Here is a 21547-nt window from a genome sequence, read left to right as displayed (position 1 = left end):
ACAGATAAGAGAATCCGGATAGATTGAGCATGGCAACCGCTAGCGAAGGTTTCTTCATCATCCACACCTTCTATTTGGGTGTACCCTTCGCCACCAATCTAGCTTTGAAGGTTTCAACCTTTCCGTCTATCCTCTCTTTCTCTTGTAAATCCACTTACACCCAATGGGTCTTACCCCTTTTGGTGCATCTACAAGAGACCAAACTGAGTTAGAATACATAGAATCCATTTCACGACTCATAGCCTCAAGCCATTCCTGAGCATCAACATCTTCTAGTGCCTTGTCATAACTAGTGGGATCATCATCATTCTCAATGATGACATCCTGACTCGATTCACCCAAGAAGAGATATCTTGTTGGTTTACGAATCAATCTCCCACTACGACTGTGCTGCACTTGTTGCTGAGCATACAGGATGATTCAAGTCTGGTGGGTTAACAATTTGAGGAGGACCCTGATTTATTTCTGGATAAACCATTTCATGATTTTGTTCTTCTACAAGTGGTAACTCCACTTGTTGATTATCATGCTGAACTTCTGGTTCTGTCTCTGGTTCCTGCGTATGTTCAACTACAGGCATATTTTCCCCTCTTTGAACAAATACAGGAATAAAAGCTGGAACCCCTTGAGGTTGAGGCGAAACTTGATCCGAGTCTAGCTCGTCAAGTATAACCGTACTCCTCGGCTTGTGATTTTCCATATAGTCCTCCTCTAAGAAAGTCGCATGTGTACTCACTAAAACCTTCTTTTCTTTCGGACTATAAAAATAACCAGCCTCTGGTTCCTTTATGATAGCCTATAAACATGCACACTTCTGTACGAGAGTCCATCTTATTTGGCTTCTGTTGTAAGACATGTGTCGGAGCGCCCCAAATCCGAATATGGTTCAAGCTGGGCTTACACCCTTTCCATAATTCTATTGGAGTCTTTAGAACAGATTTTGATGGAGCCAAGTTCAAAAGGTACATAGCAGTTTCTAAGGCATATCCCCAGAAGGCAAAGGTGAATAACTGAGCATCGATCTTGCCATCTCTAAAAGGGTTCTATTTCTCCTTTCAGCGACTCCATTCTGCTGGGGTGTCCCTGGAGAAGATAATTGTGAAACTATCCCCTCTTGGGTCAGGTAAGACCTGAACTCTCCAGATAGGTATTCACCCCCTCGATCAGACCGAAGAGTCTTAATTTGAACACCAAGATGTTTTTCTGCCTAAACCGTGTATCCTGTTTGAGTTAATGTGACCCAACCTCAAATGCCAAAGATAAGTTTCATTGGAAACTTTCCTTTTCTTTGATGAGTTGATATCCTCAACATCTCTTAATTCAACATGATAAACTTCACAGGGTACAGGACTAAGGAAATAAAGACCATTAAACATTACGCCAGAACAAATAAAAGAAGACGAACTCCTTATTGAAACTGAGGAATTAAACTGAACTGTTAAACCATGTTTAATCAAACAACTAACAGAAATTAAATTCCTCTTAAAATCCGGAATAAATAAACAGTCTTCTAAAACCAAAGTTCTGCAATTATTAAAAGATAAAATAACTTGTCCCACTGCCAGTGCAGACACAAGCTCCCCATTTCCAAGCTTCAAAACTCTTTGTCCTTCGCTTAAAGGCAAGCTATGTTTGAACCACTGCAAAGAGTAACAAACATGGTTAGTGGCTCCTGAATCAATGATCCATTTATCATTGTAATTCTCCACTAAACAAGCCTCAATCACATGTAAATTACCCATACCTGGCTGATTCATGCGTGGGCAATTTTTCTTCCAATGCCCCTTTTGTCCGCACTTGAAGCACTTACCTTTCGGTTGCTTCATTGCAACTGGTTTGGCAACTGGAATACCTGATTTCTTCTTTTTCTTGTTCTTGTTCTTCCCCTTGGGTTTCCCCTTAGGTTTCACAGAACTTTCACCAGCATAAAATGCACTGCCCTGCTTGACTAGAGACTGTTCAGCACTCTCAAGCTCGTGCATCAGTTGAGTAAGATTAAGATTCATCTTATTCATATTATAATTCATCTTGAATTGAGTGAAGTATTCAGGCAATGATTGCAAGAGAAGGTCAACTTTTACTTCTTGTTCAAACTTGACCCCATGATCCTCAGCCTTCTTGAAGTTTGCAATCATTGACAAACAATGATCCCGCACACTTCCTCCAGACATTACTGTCTTAGTGACAGCATTCAGCGCAATCTGCCTAGCAGAGCTGCTGGACGTAGCAAACATGCCATCAAGAGTCTGGAGCATAGCTGCTCCACTCTCAACCATGTTTACCTGCTCCTGAAGGTGATTGGCAAGACTGGCTAAAATGTAACAGCGAACTGCCACATTTGCCTTCTCCCATTTCTCCTTCTCCTGCTGAAATTGGGCCTTTGTTGCCTCAGGCGCATCTTCAGCAGGCTGCGCCGGTATAGGGGTGGTCAGAACAAAATTGAGCTTTTCATATTGAAGAACAATATCCAGATTTGTTTTCCATTGTTTGTAGTTTGTACCATCCATTGGTTTTTGACTCAAAATAGTAGCTAAAGGATTGAATGAAGACATTTTTCTGAAAATAAAATTACACACATTATTTACAAACTCGAAAAGAAAACAACAAACAGATATGGCGCTAGTAGATTCTAATAACTACTATTCGTTTATTGTTTAACAATCCATTAGCTATCTTTACAAGGCTTACGATGGGCAAGATACTTGTAAAACTAATATTGTTATTTTGGGCCTTCAGTTCCATTGTCAGAGCCTCGATGGGAGGGTTAACAATTTTATTAAAGTTGAATGTATTTAACCATTGTTTATTGTCAAAATTATCTTTAGTATCTAAGTGTTGCCGACGATGGGCCGTACAAAACTTTACCAAAATTTTGAAGATATTAAGGTTTAATCTAGCGAAATCTGATTATCCTTATCCGATGGGGCTTCAGCGATAATCATTTCACTAATAAACCCACAATTGGAGCCCGTAGGTTTTATAATTAAATATTTAATTTAAAACCTTCACCCATTCAATATTTTAAAAATTAGAATTTTTAATTTCCAAGAAATGTTTAATTCAAAAAAAAAATTTTGTTTGATTTCAGAAATCCGGTCACTTTGCGTCAACACGTGTTACTCCATGACCATTTCAGAAAACCCACAAAAATTTATTTTCTCAAAAAACAATTTTCTCTTAGGAAATTAACTGGATTATTTATCTAGATTTTAAATCCATAATTAATTAATCCAATGGACAACCTAAATAATCACGCATACTAACTATCATACTAGTCGATTCAAGACATAATAGCTACTATGCAGTAATGACATGTGATCATGCAACAATATGGCATCTTCCTATTCTATATGACATGTTATTTTATACATCATGTTTAATCGCACATATAATTCATACCATTCAATTAAAACATTAAATAATAAATAAATAACTTTAATCCATGGCTTTCCTATAATAATCAATAAATAAATAAAATTACAACTTTGAAATTCCTTTTCCGTCCAGCCCCTAGTATCTGTCTCAAGCCCCTTTAGGGTATCTATGGGCCCACAACCCCAAAGACCCAATCCTTTGCTAGAAACCCTAGGAGACAAAAAAAAGGAACCCTAGCCAACTGTTTTGCCGCGCCGTCAGCCGAAGTCATCTCAACACGAAAATCCAGGGGAAGGACCACCACGGGGAGACGAGAACACGGTCGCCGGAACCACCCAAAAAGGGTGTGGCACGCGCCCCCACGCTCCGTATCTCTCCCGGAGAGTGAAGCCCACTCTCAGCCACTTGAGGTGGCGCGTGGCGGCGCGTGGAGGATCTAACGGCGGCGATCCACCCGTCATTTTGATCGTCTTTCCGTCCTCTTTCCAACCATATATGGATCGTCCAATTCCGAGGTCCAGAGGTCCACGAAAAGTCTCAGACAGTGTTGAATCCTCATGTTCTTCGCAATTTCTTGATCTCCAATTTTCGAAAAATACATAGAAATTCCAAAAAAAAAACAAAAAACAGCAAGGAGGAAACCTACAGAAATTCGAAATAAATACAAATATAGAAAAAGATCCAAAAAAAATAATTTTCAAAAACAATCACATGAATTTATTTCAAAACTGGTTCTTTTCCTCAGGAATACCTAGGTATATCATCAGAAACGCGGAAGCGCATGGGATTTCATCGTTTTGATTACCTCCCACGAACAATTGTTACAAATCAAGGATGAGATGGTTGTGTGGGCAACCGTTCGAGAGTCTGCCTCTTGGGTTTGTTTCTAATGATCTAACCATGGATTATACTTTAGCGATTAACCGATTAAAATTAAAAAAGAGCAATATCCAACAAACGAATAAGAATTATAAACCCAAACCATAAGTCATAACCTTCCACCCATTCAAAGCTATCCATCAATGACCATATGAAATATATCCTCTCACATCTGCACATTTCCTACTCATATGAAAAAGTTCATCCTCATTGGTAAAGTGACAAATAAATGAGCTTAGAAAAACACATGAAGAATATTTGATTAAAATAACTAAGGCAAAAATAACAGTGCTCATAGTGGTCCTCACTCCTTAGCACCCACCTTATGGCTCTTAGCAGAGCTGGAAGATAATCATTATGATACTTTATGCGGTCGAAGTCTTGGATTAAAGCATTCAAATCCTTTTCGGCAAGTGGTGGTGAGTATCCTAAAGCATGGTTTGTACAAAAAAAATAAAAAAATAAAATCAATTTCATTGTCACAATTCTCTTGTTTATTTACATCAAGACCAAAAAGTCCACAAGAGAAACTAATTAAAGTAGATCAAATGAGATAATCTAAAACTTGTTCACTCACCATTTTCAGTAATAAACATGGGCATATTATGGTATCTTATCTTTATGTAGTCTACAATTTTCTGAAAGATTTATAATTTCAAGAAGATGTATATGATTATAAAATACCCAAATAATATGAAATCAAAATATGAGATTATGCACCAAATGGTGGTAGCTCAGTTGGCGCATGGGAGCTGAGCAGGTGAGGGTGAGGGCATGTGTTCGAATCTCTCCAGTACCACCTTTGAGAGGGATTTAAAGCCTTAATCCTGGACCCGCTCCGAATCGGACTAATCGCGAAGCGATGAACCAATGGAATATTTCCAAAAAAATATATATGAGATTATGCGTACCTTTTTGGGTTATCACAAAGCTGGAGGAAAGGGGAACTACATGCAAGGATTTTCCTCTCTATGACCTATTTCGCAAGTGGCAGCCTCAGCGATGGGAACATTACGGCTCATGGGATTTAATCCCAATATAAATAGGCTAGAGAGAGGACCTAGCCAAATACCCTAAAAAGAATTTGTGTCCACTGGGTCCACCTATCTCGGAAAACCAGGGTTACACTAAAGCCTACACTGCTACCCAACCAGGCCTAATACCAACAGATGCCAAAAGCCCAACTCAACATGATCACAACGAGCTTATCAAAATAATACAATTGGAAAATCCATTAACCCGATTAATTTCAAAAACAGAAAACTAATTAATTAATATTGCCCACATAAAGAAAAATTCTAGCATTCTCCCACTTGGGCTATATTAATTAATTTAATATTATTTTAAAAATCATTTTATTTTGAAAACGACTCTATCGGGTTAATAACTAAAAAAAATCATTTTACGTGGCTACGATTTTGAAAAATAATATTCCAATTCCAATACCAGCATCTCAACATAATTCAATCCAACATAACACCATCATAGGAACATGACGATCAATATACCGAAAATATCATAGCATATGACCTTCCATACTCACATACAATGAGTATTACATCTTCATGAATCAAGGTCCAGTATTGTAGTAAGAATTAGTGCCAAAATGCGATCAACAACGTAACACACTAATTCTTATCGGCCCTTGATAAACCTTTAGTTTATCTTGTTTTATAGACTAAAATAATATAAATTATCAAGTTGAACAAGTCAAAAACTAGGGTTTTAATATGATAATCATGAACATTATCTGATTTTTGAATTAAATAATATATTTGCTATTTTGAAGGAATTTTAAGATAAAAGGAGGCAAATTTGAATATTGGAATCACAACTAGAAGAGATGATAGATGAAGATCAGAAACAAGAAGATTTGAAGATCTTATCAAATTGTTGAAGAGGAAGCTTAAGCCCCCAAAATATTCCAAAATACGCAAATAGCCACTGCCTCTGGGCGCTTAAGCCCCAACTCAGGGCTTAAGCGCGCTGCAAGAAGAAAATTCCAGCTCGAGGAGCGCGCTTAAGCGCGCAACGCGAACTCTACAATCACCGTTCTAGGGGGCTTAAGCGCGAATGACCAAGCTTAAGCGCCCCAGAAACCCAACTTAGGCCCATACGAGGTATTCAACTAGGATACGAACTCTTGGCCAATAAATAACACATTTGGGGGTCAGAGTACACAACTTTTCATATTGAAAAACAACTCTTGGTGCTTGGAGGCAGAGGGAACGCGGAGAAACACTCGGTTCATGTTTGTGAGTGGCGGAGACGGATCAACATCAAGTCTGCACCGGGGATATTGAAGATTCACCAATCACCTATGGAGTTTACGGGAGCTTTTATATTGTCTTTTGTTCATGATTTTGCTATGTCTGGCTAGTTTCTTAAGTAGTTAGGGTTAGATGGAATTCAAGATCTTTATTATGTTTTGAACAATTTGCTATGTTAATTTTCCTTTATATCATGAATGAAGTTATCTGTTTTTAATGCTTTATATAGGCTTGAATCTTATATATTAATCATAGGTAAATGCATGACAATAGGGATCTTGGTGTCTGATCCATATCTGATAACTTCATCGTAAACGTTATGATTCTAGGGATAGACATAGGGTTTGCGTAATCTTTAAGATTCTCGAACTTAATGCTTGCATTCTTGGGGAATAACAGGGGAACTATGGTTCTTTCAAGATTGTAAAGGTTTTAGGGTAACAAGGGATTGAGCCCTAATTACATGCGAAAGAATTGATTAGATTGATACTAAGGATGATTAATGTAAGGAAGAAATTCAAACGTAATAAAGAGATTGAAGGAAATTGAAACCCTAGCTACGTTTTTATTTTATCAGTTTATTCAAATCTTTACTTTCTTGCTTTTAATTCTTGCAATCAATTAGTTTTAATATTTTAAATTTTTAACTCAAATTCTGTTTCCAAATATAACTTTGATTGTCCAACTAAATTTGCGATAGTGAATTAGTGCTTGAGTATAATCCTCGTAGGAACGATCTCTTATTCAATCATTATATTACTTGTACGATCGGTGCACTTGCCGTGAGTAGCAACAGCCCTCAATGTAATTTCTCAATAACATGAAATTACATTAGTGCAATCTCCAATCAACATGAAATTACACTCCATAATGCAATTTCTCAACAACATGAAATTGCAGTACCGCAACTTCTAAACAACATGAAAGTGCCTTTTCAATCCAATTTCTTAACAACATGAAGTTGAATTAACGCAATTTCCAAACGACATGAAATTGCATAGTTTAAATAAACCAACATGTCACAATACAACATGAGATCTCAAAAATTTGTGACATTCAATCATCTTTAAGCTCACAACATGCTCAAAGATTTTATTCATACATATATTTCTCAGTCGACAGGAGAAATAACAATAATGATGATCATCAATTATTAAAATTCAAACAAAAGTCACAAAAATCACCATCAATTTGCATGACCAAAAAAGCAAACTGAATGTAACTCCCACTAATCAAGGGAATCTAAAACACTCAAAAGAAAGCCTCAAGTACAACTCCCACTAATTAAGGGAATCATAAGAATTTAAAGTACTCATATATACAAAGGAGGCTACTTCAAGGTATTTCCTATAAAAGCATTTTAGATAAAAAAAAACTTTTATTTCATTCAGTAAATCATCATCTTACTGAAAAATAAAATGTCATCTACGTAAAGTACTAAGAACATACATCTACTCCCACTTACTTTCATGTAGATCACTTGTCAAATATATTTAAATTAATTCAAAGGAATTAACAAAAATTCACTGTTAAGGAAAAACGAATGTGGCGTGCGTTGTCGAACCCACACAAATTACCGAGCTTAGATTTGTAGTGATACGACAACTCAAATCGTCTCCCAAAGAACCTGCTAGAAATCAGGAACGTTCTGTAAAATAAAATATAAAAGGGAAGGAAGATTTTGTTGATTTGAAATTGGATTTAAAAATCAGAATTAAAAAGCAATCAACCTAAGGAATCAGGATTTATTTATTTATTTCGTCATTGGATTAAAAGATAATTATTAATTTGTGATTAACCTCGATTAAATTCGGAATCCTCAAATTCAATTGGAAACCCTCTCTAGACTATCGCCTAGCGTTTGGTTGAATACAGTATCTCAACTATGCGATCGCAGTAGTTTTGATCTGTTCAACTTATGTTCATTGGGTAAATTAATCTGACTATTAAATCTAATGATCAATTTTTCCTTATAGAATGCAATCGCATTATTCAGTTTGAATACCTACAATCGCATGATATTCAACCTGAATTGGAAAAAAAACAAAATTGATTTAAAAAGTTAAAAACCTATCCTCTGAAATAAATTAACGAACCTTTAACCTTAGATTGATTAAAGGTGTTTAGCCTAGCATCGCGATGTTAAACATAATTCAATTTAAATAGCATAAAAGAAGAATGATGCCCAACAACATCAAACACTTAACAACATGTGTTTCCAACAACATGAAACACTTAACAATATGTGCTTCCAACAACATGAAACACTTCACAACATTTGTTTCTAGAAATCATATTGCATGGTCAATCTAACAAATTTTGCCATAAAAATTCAGCATTACTAACTATGCTTAAGTAGGAGAAAATTATATATAATTGTCTAAAATTTATCCCTTCTGGGCAGATAAATTTTATAAATTATATATCTCCATAACATCAACATAAAAGCATTATATGCAATTTTCAAAAATTTATCCCACAAGAATTTTTATTATATTTGCATGATGAATTACAACTAATGCCATACCCTTTATGTGATCCAAAGACTCTTAATATATAATTGAAATAATTAAAGGTGCTGAGGATAATCCTTAATTAAATGAAATTATATGGATCACTTGACATTAATTTTCAGACCCAAATTATTGCTTCGAACCATAGGCAATAATACCAAAATACTCAAATTATTCATCTCAATATTGTGTGTATAAGGAAACACTAATTAATACATACAATCAAATCATTATAACACATGACATAAAAGCTTGTCTAATTTAATTCACACGGTGCATAAATATTAACCTTCAGTCATGGGTTCAGAACCTGTTATACTCATTTACCTTCCTTTTGCCACATGCAATTAATGCCAAATTATACGGTAACTTTACTCTCTTTTATTCAACAAAATAATTCAGTAACACCGCCAAATGGAGTAAATATTAATTTTATATGTTAAGCTATAATAAAAAAAATCAATGATTAATTGCATTTATTCTATTGTCAATCATAAGTCAAGATGGAATACACAGCAATCAATGAGACTAAAAACATGGCAACAACATTTTTATAGTGCCAAAAACCAATGGCGATGAACTAGTCATAAATGTGCCAATTAAATAAAATATTGAAGACCCATATATCCAAAAGAAGTATGAAACCAATTTCACTAAATCCAAAATATGAAATGTGAAAGCCCACTAAAATGTCCCAAAAAGGACAAAGTTTATTAATTACGAGACATACCCATGTGAACCTATTTCACAAAACTATGCAAAAGTCCAGACGATATTCACTTATTTCACTAAAATCATAGCCAAATGTCCAATAATTTACACGCCCAGATCATATGTAAAATCTAAAATACAAAAATAATATGTCAACCAAAATAAATATTGAAACTTTAATGATTAAACTCCAACAACAATATCAGTAGTCCACTTAATATAATATCAATAGAAAATCACTAATAACAGTACACATGTTCACAGAACACTGCAACAAAGTTCCAACTCCAATAATGTTGAAATTTAACATTGCACGAAAATCAAGTTTCAAAAATGACACACGAAGCCCATGTCTACACAACAGTAAGAATCACACCTTCAAAATTGAAACCAATTAACTTAAAAATAATTCTCAAATATCACACTAGCCTTTACAAAGCTTAAACTTAAGTTGAAACGCATAGTAAAGATGCTGCTGTACTATGTGAAAACTAACTAATAAGACCCAATAATTTAAAGGCTCAATCACAAGTCTAATAAAAATCAGCAATATCAATAATTTTATAAAAAATGCAGTAACATAATATCATGACAATTCCAAATGTGAAATTATTGATCAGCAAAGCATCTTTCACGTTAACCGAGATGTCTCGTGTGACACCAATTTTAAAAGTGAATCCAATTAACTAGTTTCACATTACGGTTTACTAATTTCATATTACATGATATCGTATTTTTATGTGGGTGACACAAATATGTGAAGTTCACAATGTAAAAAAAAAAATTAGTATGAAATTTTATGAGTGTATGACATAAAATATATCTCTTATATAACATGAAATTATTATTTCCCTTCACACTAATAGGCAAACAAATGTTTCACTAATAGCCAAAAGCGTAACAATAATCAAAAAATTTATTGGATTTCAAATTTCAATGCTAAAAAAAATTAATATCTAAATTATCGGTGAAAACAAAACAAATGCCAATAGCTAATAGTGTCAGGCAAATGTAAATTCCAATTACTGTAACTAATAGTATATGGCCATTAAACATGAAAAACTTGATGTGACATTGAAGGCACATTATTTCACGAAATAATATAGCCATTAAACAAAATTCAAGTAAACTAATCACAATAATCTAAACTGTCAGAACAATCTAAATCCATGGAACAATAAAAGATAAGGCCACAGATCATTTCACAAACAACACGATAAAATGACATTAAATAAAAATGAAACAATTCACAAGTTTCATGAACAGTACCCACAAACTAAAATTCATGTAAGTTTCATTTAAACCAAAACTTCACGGATCACGAAAAATTTGACAATGCAAAGTTTCATTAAAAAACCAAAGATGTGAAATACTGAAATTGATTGTGTCAGAATGTGAAAAATTGCAAACCATAATTAATGTCACAAAAGGTTGAGCAAATTCACGAAAATCGAGATGTGAATCAACAGTGAAATAAAAGCAATTCACTTTACTTTAATGTGCAGAAATTTCTCTGTAAATTTGATGAAAGCTTTAGTTAGGATTGAGATCCTCTAATGTCAAGTTTTCACATGACTCAGTAATGTTAATCAATCTCAGCCATTTGTTATTTTTAATAATAAATCAATGGTTGTTTTTTTTTTCTTATTTCTTTTCTCTCTCATCTATTTACAATTATATCTCTTTTTTTTACTTTACTTTCTCAGCAAACTCTCCCATGTTTTTCCCTCAACAAACTTATTCAGCAAACTCTCCCACGTTTTCTGCTCATCTCCGTCTATGCTTCTACAAACCCCTCATATGTGTCTTTGCTTCAACAAACGCTGATGCCAATTGCGATATTTTTTGCTCTGGTATTTCATCAATACGCTATTTTCATATTCGAATTTTCATATTTTTTTATATTTTAATTTTTAAACTTGTTGCTTTTTGCAATGACCATGCTTGTTCTTTAAATTTCTCTTGATTATTTGTAAATTTTCAGTAAAAAGATTATATTTTTCAACAATTTCCAAAAAAATTCTCTTGCGTGTCAAAAGGCAAAATTTTTGAAATGCAGGTTGAGCAATATGGCTGAACTTGTCCATCATCCATGGTTAAAACAACATTCAAATGCTAACGAGTAAGGCTATGGAAACAATACGGTATATTTTTCAATTTTATATTTTTAAATAATATTTTATAGCTGAATTTATTTATTTTGTTATGTTACGATGCCAAGTGATTTAATTGTTGCACAAAATGCACCATGCATGGATGCAGAGTTAGAATGACAACCTAGAAAAGGCAATACATTTAGTACTTTAGAAGAGGCATGGAAATTTTGGACTGAATATGGAGTTAGAATTGGATTTAATGTTCGAAAGCTATATTATAACAAGAACAAAAATGGAAGGATTTTGACTGTTAGATATGTATGTAGCAAAGAGGGTGTTCGTAGAGCAGACAAAAGGGATCATTTAACTATCAATCCTCGCCTTCAAACTAGAACAAATTGTCCGGTGAAATTGGGACTCAAATATATGAAAAATATTGAGAAGTATCAAATTTATGATTTTTGCGATGAGCATAACCATCCTTTGCATCTTCTGGAGACAAGTCACATGCTAATATCTCAAAGAAAATTGTCTCAAGTTCAAGCTCATGAGATTGATTTGGCTAATGATTCAGGCCTTAAGCAAAAGACTTCATTTGAATTAATGAGTAGACAAGTTGGTGGAAGAGAAAATCTTGGTTACACACGCTTGGATCAAAAGAATTATCTTCGTAGCAAGAGGTTGAGAAATATGGCATATGGAGAGGCAGGAAGCTTATTACAATATTTTCAACAAGAATCAATAGAAAACCCATCATTCTATCATACAGTCCAATTAGATATTGAAGAACAAATCACAAATATTTTTTGGGCTGATGCAAGAATGATAATGGATTATGAATACTTTGGTGATGTGGTTACCCTTGATACTACATATAGTAACAATAATGCATATAGACCTTTGGCTGTTTTTGCAGGATTTAACCACTTTAGAGGGGTGGTGATTTTTGGAGCTGCACTTCTTTATGACGAGACTTCGGAATCATTTGAGTGGCTCTTTAGAGAATTTTTGAAAGCACATAAGAACAAGAAGCCTCAAACTCTTTTCACAGATCAAGACCATGCCATGGCTAAAGCTTTACCACGGGTAATGCCCGAAACATATCATGGTTTATGTTCTTGGCATTTGATGCAAAATGGCATAAAGCACCTTGGTAATTTGATGAAGAATGGGTCTCATTTTTTGAAAGACTTTAGTTTTTGCATGTACAAATGCTCAGAGGAAGCTGATTTTCAAATAGCATGGGATAAATTGCTGGATGAATACAATCTTCATGATAACAAATGGTTAATAGGTGTGTACAAAGTAAAGGAAAAATGGGCAAAATGTTATATGAAAAATACTTCCACTATTGGCATGCAAAGTACACAACTTAGTGAAAGCTTTAATGCAGATTTGAAAACTTGCATGAAACCTGACTTGGACATAATACAATTTTTCAAACACTTTGAAAGGGTGGTTAGTGATAAGAGATACAATGAGCTGCAATGTGAATTTGAATCTAGGCAAAAAGTACCAAGGTTGAAGATGGAAAATTCACCTTTATTGCAACAGGTTGCACAAATATATACTTTACCTCTTTTTGATCTTTTTCAAAAAGAATATGACAAATATGCAGCATGTTATATAAAAAAAGGAAATGAAGGTGAATTAATCCATGACTATTTTGTTGGGTTGTGCAATGAGGATGGAGAATTTAAAATTTCATTTACTCCTTCCACAAGTACAGTTTCATGTAGCTGCAAAAAGTTTTTAAACTTTTGGCATTTTGTGTTGTCATGCAATCAAGGTTCTTGATGTCAAAGATATAAAGAAGTTGCCCATTCAGTATATTTTGAAAAGGTGGACTAGGGAAGCAAAAAATGGATTTGTGAAAGATACACATGGCAAACATGTTCAAGAAGATGCTAATCTTGATAGCACACAACGATATAGGAAAATTTGCCCTAAATTAGTGAGAATAGCCACACAAGCATCTGATTGTAAGGAAGCTTACTTCTTTATGGAAAAGGCCATAGAAGACTTACGAAAGCAAGTTGATGAGATTTGCAAGAAAAACTTGGGACTAGAAAATATTAATGTTGATCTTTCTTCCTCTTTCCCAAATGAAAATCATTTCTTACAAGTCAAAGGATTGAAAAGAAGAAATGGTATAAAGAATTGGAGAAAGCGTCCAAAGAGTTGGGTGGAGAACCAACCCAAGAAGACAAAAAAGGTCCCAAAAATTAGTGCTTCACAAAATAAACAATTGAAGGTAATTTTATTTGCAACAATATTTTATTGAGTATTGTGTTTTAATTTTTTAGTTTTTCCAAATTTAATATTTTCTTCAATATTTTGTGTTGATGTTTTTGCATAGGAAAACAATGACATTTCAAGTTCTCATGAAAGTGATCATGGTTTTAATAGACTTTTAATGGTAAGAATTTTGACACCTTCTAATTTTTTTTAATGAAGTGTATGAAATTTTTATTTATTTAAATAAATTTTGTATTGTTTATAATATATTTGCATTATATTTCTTAAACATGAGCCACTTCATGATACTTTTTTTCAATCAACAAGCACCGAGTTCAATCCATTGTCAATTCCTTTGAGTGATGTATCAAACCTAATGAGTAACCAAGTATCCATGGAGTACCAATTCCTTTGATGTAGAGTTTTTCATATTAGCCCAAGATGGATTATGGTAGCTCAGTTTTTAGAGAAGTTTAAAAAAAACACCATGTATTTTGACTAATCACATGGGTAATAGTGGGGTGTTGTAAAATCTTGAGCTATATTTCTGATGAGATTGTAGATTGAATTGGAAGATTTTGTAGATTGAACTGGAAGATTTTGTACAGACTCATAGTTCAAGTTTTATCGATATTTATTTTGGCTCTTTTGACTTCAGATTTTATCAATGCTAATTCAGTTGTAACTTAGGTAGTTCACTATACCAAGTTTGAATACCATAACTAAAAAGAAGATACATTGTGCTTTCGTACCATAACTTTTCACTTGACTGATTCTTTTATCGATATTTAGTTTATAGCTTTATTGTCATTGAAGTTTGGTTCTAAATAGTAATAAAATTCATACTTGAAATGCTAGTGATTGATTGTAATCTTGTTCCGCACAATTTAAGGAATATTAGCTGTGACCTGGAATTGGAAGTGTGATGTTTCAACAATTTCGTAAAATTCATTTTGGTGAATTTCGTAAAATACATTGTGCTTTCGTACAGGAATTTGAAAATCAAGCCTCTTGAAACCGATTATTCCAAGTGCTAATTAGTACAACAGTTGTTCCCCTTGAAACCGATTAATATACAACAATTTGTCAAATTTTCAATAACAGTACATAAGAGAAATTGGTAAGGTGATATATTTATATTCCGAATGAAACATCAGCATCAGCATCCATATCTCTCTCTCACGAAATTTTTGGTAGAAGGCAAACGAGCAATAACATCTTCTTCAATCCCACATTCGTTTGTTCCTCTTCTAAACATCCTGCGATTTAGATTAAAATAGTTCATTAGCCAAGACATATCTTTAGTATCAGATATTCAAGGTGGAGAATAATTCCAGAAACAGTATAAAAAGTGCTTGCTAGATATTAGTCTGATTATGTTTGAGTAATGGCATAAACCCATAAGAGGCACACCAAAAAAAAAGACAAGAATAAACAGGCTTAGAGACAAGAATTTTCCATGTTTCATATTAATCAAAGAGGTTCCATTGTGCCTGTGTCGTCCATGCTTCAAAAGTTTAATCATCCAGCCACCTCAATCTGCCAACCTCACAAAATCATAATAGGAAAATTCTTGAAAAATATAAATAATTTCTCAACAAGGACTGACCCTCCCCCCACCCAAAAAAAAAAAAAAAAACTTTAACATGATCGTAAGAAAAATAATCTTTTTTAAAAAACCCCTTAATCTATGTTTTTTTAAATAATCGTGATTAAAATTATTATTAGATCCATGAAAGAAGGGGAGAGTTACAGTCAAGCATGGCCATGGCAAAAAGAAACGAGCTTGAAAATTAAAATATATAAAAAAAAATTGAAATATGAAAATGGCGTAGTGATGAAATACCAGAGCGGAAGAGATCGGAATTGATGGAAGGAGTTGAATTGGATTGACCCATTTTTTTGGATGCAGAGCGTCGCATCCTCGATAAGAAATCCAGAGACAGGGGTTATCCGTTTTCTTCTTCTTCTTGTTTCTTCGTCTTCTTCTGGAAAAGAGGTTGAGGATGATGACGCGGATCACAGAACTTGAGCAATCTTTTGATATTTCACTAAAAAAATGACTTGGATGAACCTGGGTTCGTTGAAGCACCGGCGGAGATGAGAAAGAGATGAGGAGAAATTAATTATCCCAATTCTGAATACGTTTGCTGAGGAAATGAAAACGTGGGAGAGTAAAGTAAAAAAGAGATATATAATTGTAAATAGACGAGAGAGAAAAGAAATAAGAAAAAAAATAAAAAACAACCGTTGATTTATTATTAAAAATAACAAATGGCTGAGATTGATTAACATTACTGGGTCATGTGAAAAGTTGACATTAGAGGATCTCAATCCGTATGTAACCTGGTTTTTTTTTTTTTTTTTCTCTTTTCACAAAGTACGAAACTTGCTTTAAAAACGATATCCAGTACTTTTCTTCTGTGCTTTTTAACAATAAGCTTCGGAAATTTTTTTACTCACGTATAGTTAAGGGTAATGTTATTAAAACCGGCTCGGTCATTGACTCGTTCGAGGTACTAGGTCACTGGTTCAACCAGTGGGTCACTGGTTCAATCGCATGACCCGGTAATTATATATAATTTTATAATTTATATTATAAAGTTATAAACATACTCAAATATCTAAAAAAATGATTAAAACTTCAAATATTTTAATATAAAAATAATAAATCACATATTATTATCCAATAAAAGATCAAACAAAAATATAATGATCGTGATAGGGGGCTTTAGGTTCAGAAAATGACATCTCTAACTATAAATCAAATCAAATCAATTTTTTTTGCATAGTGCATAATTGAGATAATATTAGCATTGTAAATACATAACTTATGTAAGTTAATAAGCAAAAAAACATTCAAATATGTCCATTATGATTTTTTTTTTGAAAAAAAATTGGATTTTTTTTTTGTGACCGGACCGGGTCATCGATTTTCATGAAAACCGGCCGGGTCGGACTGGGTCACACCGATTTTGATGCATGGCCGGTCTGTTGCTTCAACCAGACCGGTTATATGACCGGTTCCCGGGTCAACCCGACCAGGTGAGTCCGGGTTTAATAACACTGATTAAGAAAAATCAACTTGTTCTGTTACTGAAAAATTACTATTCTTTCCTGCAGAGATGATGAAAGTAGGAATTATGATTTTTATTTTTTTTATTTCCCTTTTTAGTGGACAATTATGATTTTTATTTTTATTATTTCCTTTTTTAGTGGATCCCACCATAATCTTTTATCTACATAAAATTTAATTCTTTTGACAAGTTAATTATCCATAGTTAAAAAGAGAATATAAAGTATAAACCTCTCGCCCATTTGCAATTTTTCTATCCTGAATTATAAATCATTTGAAATCGTCTTTAAATCATAATAATCACACCGATAAATCATTTCATCACTTATTCTTATGTAAATAATGAAAACGATGATATGGTAAATCTTAGGATTCTCAGCCCTCATTGAGGTTTTGCCAAAGTCGTTTGCCGGTTCTAATTTATGGCTCAACTACCAGAACAATGGTGCAACTGAAGTGCCTTCCTCGATGACTTTGACTTAAGTGTGGCTTTAGAAGTAGAGGTGATAAATTTTTATACTGATATTCGGATGAATCCGTTTTGAAATTTATGTCTTATTTATGTTGGTAAAATTTGAGACAATTTTTTTTTTTTTTAGTTTGTTGTGTGTGTCACCATGATATTGGTGAAAACAATGTTTACGACACAAGTCGGATCATATCTTCCATGACATTTTGAAGTTAGCGAGTTATTTATGTTGTATCAACTTACATAATTAGTGTGAGACTTTAAGATTCCCGAATTATTTGTGATGTATCAACACACATAATAAGTGTGATATATTGAGATTGACAAGTTATTGATGCGGAGTAACTTAGCATATATATATATATATGATTCGCTTTTTCTGCAGTTACTGCAGATAAGTTATTTGCAGTAAGCCTAATACGACGTTGTTTTGGGGCAGAAATCATGGTGTTTTTGTAATTTTAATTTATTTCAGGGTTATAATAGTCTTTATATTTATAATTTTTTAAGATTTCAATACCAAAACGATGCTGTTTTAGAAATAAATGCAGATAAGTTATCTGCATTAACTGCAGAAACATTTTTTCCATATATATATAGATTGACATATTATTCATATACAATATATTATGAGGTTAACAGGTTATTTGTAAGTTGATCAATAAAATAAGAAAAAATATGTGTCTTTTTAAAGGAAAAAAATTTAGATTCTTTTAACAAAGAGGTGAGATCCACATTTTTAATTTTTTTTTTGTCTTTATTTTTTCAAGGGGACTCACATTTCTTTGTATCTATCTCTCATAAAAAAAATTTAAATTTGTGTCCTCTATAAAAACACACACTTTTTTCATAAAATAAATATATTATGTTTGTGTCAAAGTTTTATACATACCAAATGTATTCAGTGGCGTAGCCACACTTATGCCAGCAGGCGCCAAGGCACCTGCTTGGTTTTAAATTTTTTTACTCATTATATATAAATATATATTAATTATAATTAATAAAGATTAAATTTATAATTTGGCACCACCTAAATAAATATAATTATATTTATGTTTTTTAATCAGAAAAACAAAATCCAATACCCAAATCCTTTTACTTTACTTACAAATTAAAATTTTTATGTTTGAAATACTTACCGGAAAAGTTAGTACCTTTTTATAGGTTTGTTTTGATATATAATCATTGGCAATTGTTCATGTGAATTTTCAATGTTACGTGACATTATTTAATACATAATTTAGATAACTATGCTAGAATTCATAATAAATTTTTTTCTTGATTAATTTGTGTAATTACGATAAATATTTTAATATGTTAAAATTTTTTGACACCATCTAAACTTTTGATCTGGCTCCGCCACGTAATCTATTCGTATTCGTCACAAATCAGAAGAACCAGTTCATAGGTCCGATGATACTAAGGGGTTTGTATTGGTCATTTAATATGACATAACAAACTTTTCTACACACAACATTTTGTGAGGCTCACATTTTTTGAAGAAAAAAGAAAAAGAAAAAATTATGGCACGTAAAACGAATCTCTATAACATTACACAATCACTTTTCCTACAACATAACTCTTATAAAATCCTTAAACTAATAATGTATATTATAAATAGTTTCATGGAATGAAAATGAGGGTGTTAAGGTTCCTTCTTTAATGGTTCTTCCTAGCTTGTAAAATGTAGTTTTTTTTTTTTTTTTCTTTTTTTGGATATTACATGAAATCGAACGCAAACCTAACATCCCCTGAACACACCCAATACCACTAGGCTATCCCTAGTGGTGCTTTTTTTTTTTTTTTCTCTCTCACGAAAGGTTGTGGTAGAGGAGAATTCACCTATTTTATTTATAAATTAATTTACGGTCAACATTTTACGGAACGAAAGGTTTAGATATGTTTACATTATTTCGCTAGCAGGTATTTAAGGACATGTGGATGTACGATTTACTAGCTAGCTTTATTGTTATAGTTTAAGAATTATTTGATATTTTTTTTAAAAAAATTGGTGAGCATATATATATATATATGTTTTTTTGAATTTAAGCTAGTACATGAGCCAAAAGTTTTTACAATTTGTATGCATATTTCTAAAAAATTATTTTTATAAATTTATTTTTTACATTTATTTTTAAATATTAAAACGATTAATAAAATATTTTTCAGTTTTAAATATAATTAAATTTAATTTTAGTTTTTCAGAATAAAAAAATTAAGAATTCTTTATAATATAATATATTGTTATTATATAAAACAGTTCAGTTAATTAATTAATAGGCTATGTATCAAAAAAAATTAATTAATGAGTTTGATGTTTCTCATGTTATAAGAGATAGAATTATCTCCTACACATGTAAAAGTATGTTGAGCCCATGTAGAGTTATGTGAAGAGAAGAGAGAGAAAAAAAATAAGTTTTATATATTTTTATATGTGTGTAGGAGATAATTTTATCTCTTATAATATGAGATATAATAAATCCTTAATTCAATTGTTCAGTAGCCCACTGGGCCTTGTTTGGAAATCATTGGGCTTGATCTGGGACTGAAAATCGGGTTTGAGCTTCAAATTTCAGACCCACAAACCTAAATAGATAACTATTAGCATAGTGTTTTATTTTTTGTTTTGTAGAGAAGTCAATGAAATAGGTGTTTTATGTATTTTTTGTATGTATAAGATATTAGAACTTGGTTTAAATAAAAAGAGTTTGTGAATTCAAATTTGAGTTGTTCACTTGTCCGATTTATTTGAGTAAATGACTTACGATTACATCATTTTGATTTACTTGGGTTAGTCATTTACTCTAGTAAAGATTGATCAAACTTTGGTTAAAAATGAAAGATTGATATATAATTTGAAAAAGGAAGGAGGGTGGTAAAATTATAAACAATAATGAGTTTGATTCTTGAGAGTTGCAACTCTTAGAAATGATGGAGAAGCTCAAACCCAAAACTGAATTAGACAGATACATTTAAGATTTAAGACACTGGTTGGTATATGCAAAAGGAAAAAATGAGGCAAAATGTTAAGAAAAAATTAAATTAAGGGGCAAATAATCAATCAACCGAATGATTTTAAGTTTGATCCCAAACTATTTATAATCCTAAAATAAAATTTGTAGTTCTGATAACGTATACTTTTCTCTTATCTAATACGAGGGATGATGAAACATGGTGAAAAAGTGTTATTTTAAACAATAATAATAAATTTTAACTAACGTTTATTTTATATGATAAGAAGAAAATTTGTGAATCAAAATAATTCAAATTTCAGTTTTATAATTTCATTTTTATTAAATAAGTAAAAAATAATTTTATTTAAATTTTTTGTGATCATATTTGTTTTCTTCCTTTCATTATTTTATTCTTTTCTCTTCGCAACATTCAGATGTCTTTTTCATGTTAAAATAACGAAAGTTTGATGAAAAAGGAATAGTACCATGAGACTTGTTACTCACACACAAATTTTTAACACGAAAACCTCGTATGTCTTATCTAATTCATTCATTTTGCTTCTTTTTCTTTTTCCTTTTCTTTCTTTTTCTTTTTCCCTTTCTTTCTTTCTTTTTTGTTCTCCAACATCAATGGCCCATAGTAAACCTTGTCGCTATCTGTGTGATAAAATTTCGGTGTATTCCTCATTTCCGTTGTACCATTTATGAACTCAAATTTATAAAAAAAAAACACAATATTATATAAGGAAAATATGTCTCTTCAACTGTAAGTGGTAGGAAAGAGAAGTTATATCCAGTAACAACAAAATTAATAGAACCCATTGTATAATGTCAGTTTCGTGTTAAAATAACAAAGTTTGACGAAAATTGAATTCTATCATTTATGTTACATTATTCTAAAACCATAAATTTTTATTTATAACGAATCAAATCAATAGTTTCTACTTTTGATATGAAATATGTGTT

General features: G+C 32.4%; 3 protein-coding genes across 3 annotated transcripts; 1 reads left to right on the top strand and 2 right to left on the bottom strand.

The window, feature by feature from the left end:
* Positions 1–174: 174 nt before the first annotated feature.
* LOC133290452 (uncharacterized) lies at positions 175–700 on the bottom strand (the record flags this gene model as incomplete). Its single annotated transcript, XM_061488531.1, has 2 exons — positions 413–700; positions 175–324 (listed from the first exon to the last, which is right to left on the bottom strand). Coding segments are annotated over exons 1-2 (438 nt in total), but the record flags the coding sequence as incomplete, so codon positions are not given.
* A 1248-nt stretch (positions 701–1948) lies between these two features.
* On the bottom strand, positions 1949–2552 carry LOC133290451 (uncharacterized). The gene is made up of 2 exons (XM_061488530.1): positions 2095–2552; positions 1949–1973 (listed from the first exon to the last, which is right to left on the bottom strand). The coding sequence occupies exons 1-2, from the start codon at positions 2550–2552 to the stop codon at positions 1949–1951; spliced, it is 483 nt and encodes a 160-aa protein (XP_061344514.1).
* A 9718-nt stretch (positions 2553–12270) lies between these two features.
* LOC133290450 (protein FAR1-RELATED SEQUENCE 5-like) lies at positions 12271–16114 on the top strand. The gene is made up of 4 exons (XM_061488529.1): positions 12271–13398; positions 13634–14098; positions 14204–14263; positions 15995–16114. The coding sequence occupies exons 1-4, from the start codon at positions 12271–12273 to the stop codon at positions 16112–16114; spliced, it is 1773 nt and encodes a 590-aa protein (XP_061344513.1).
* Positions 16115–21547: the final 5433 nt, after the last annotated feature.

The sequence above is a fragment of the Gastrolobium bilobum genome, unplaced genomic scaffold (assembly GCF_033153095.1).
Source record: "Gastrolobium bilobum isolate Gb01-03AN ecotype WA unplaced genomic scaffold, APGP_CSIRO_Gbil_v1 utg6928, whole genome shotgun sequence".
NCBI lineage: Eukaryota > Viridiplantae > Streptophyta > Magnoliopsida > Fabales > Fabaceae > Gastrolobium > Gastrolobium bilobum.
Note: the sequence above shows the minus strand (reverse complement) of the source record. Positions and strands in the feature narration are given on the sequence as shown.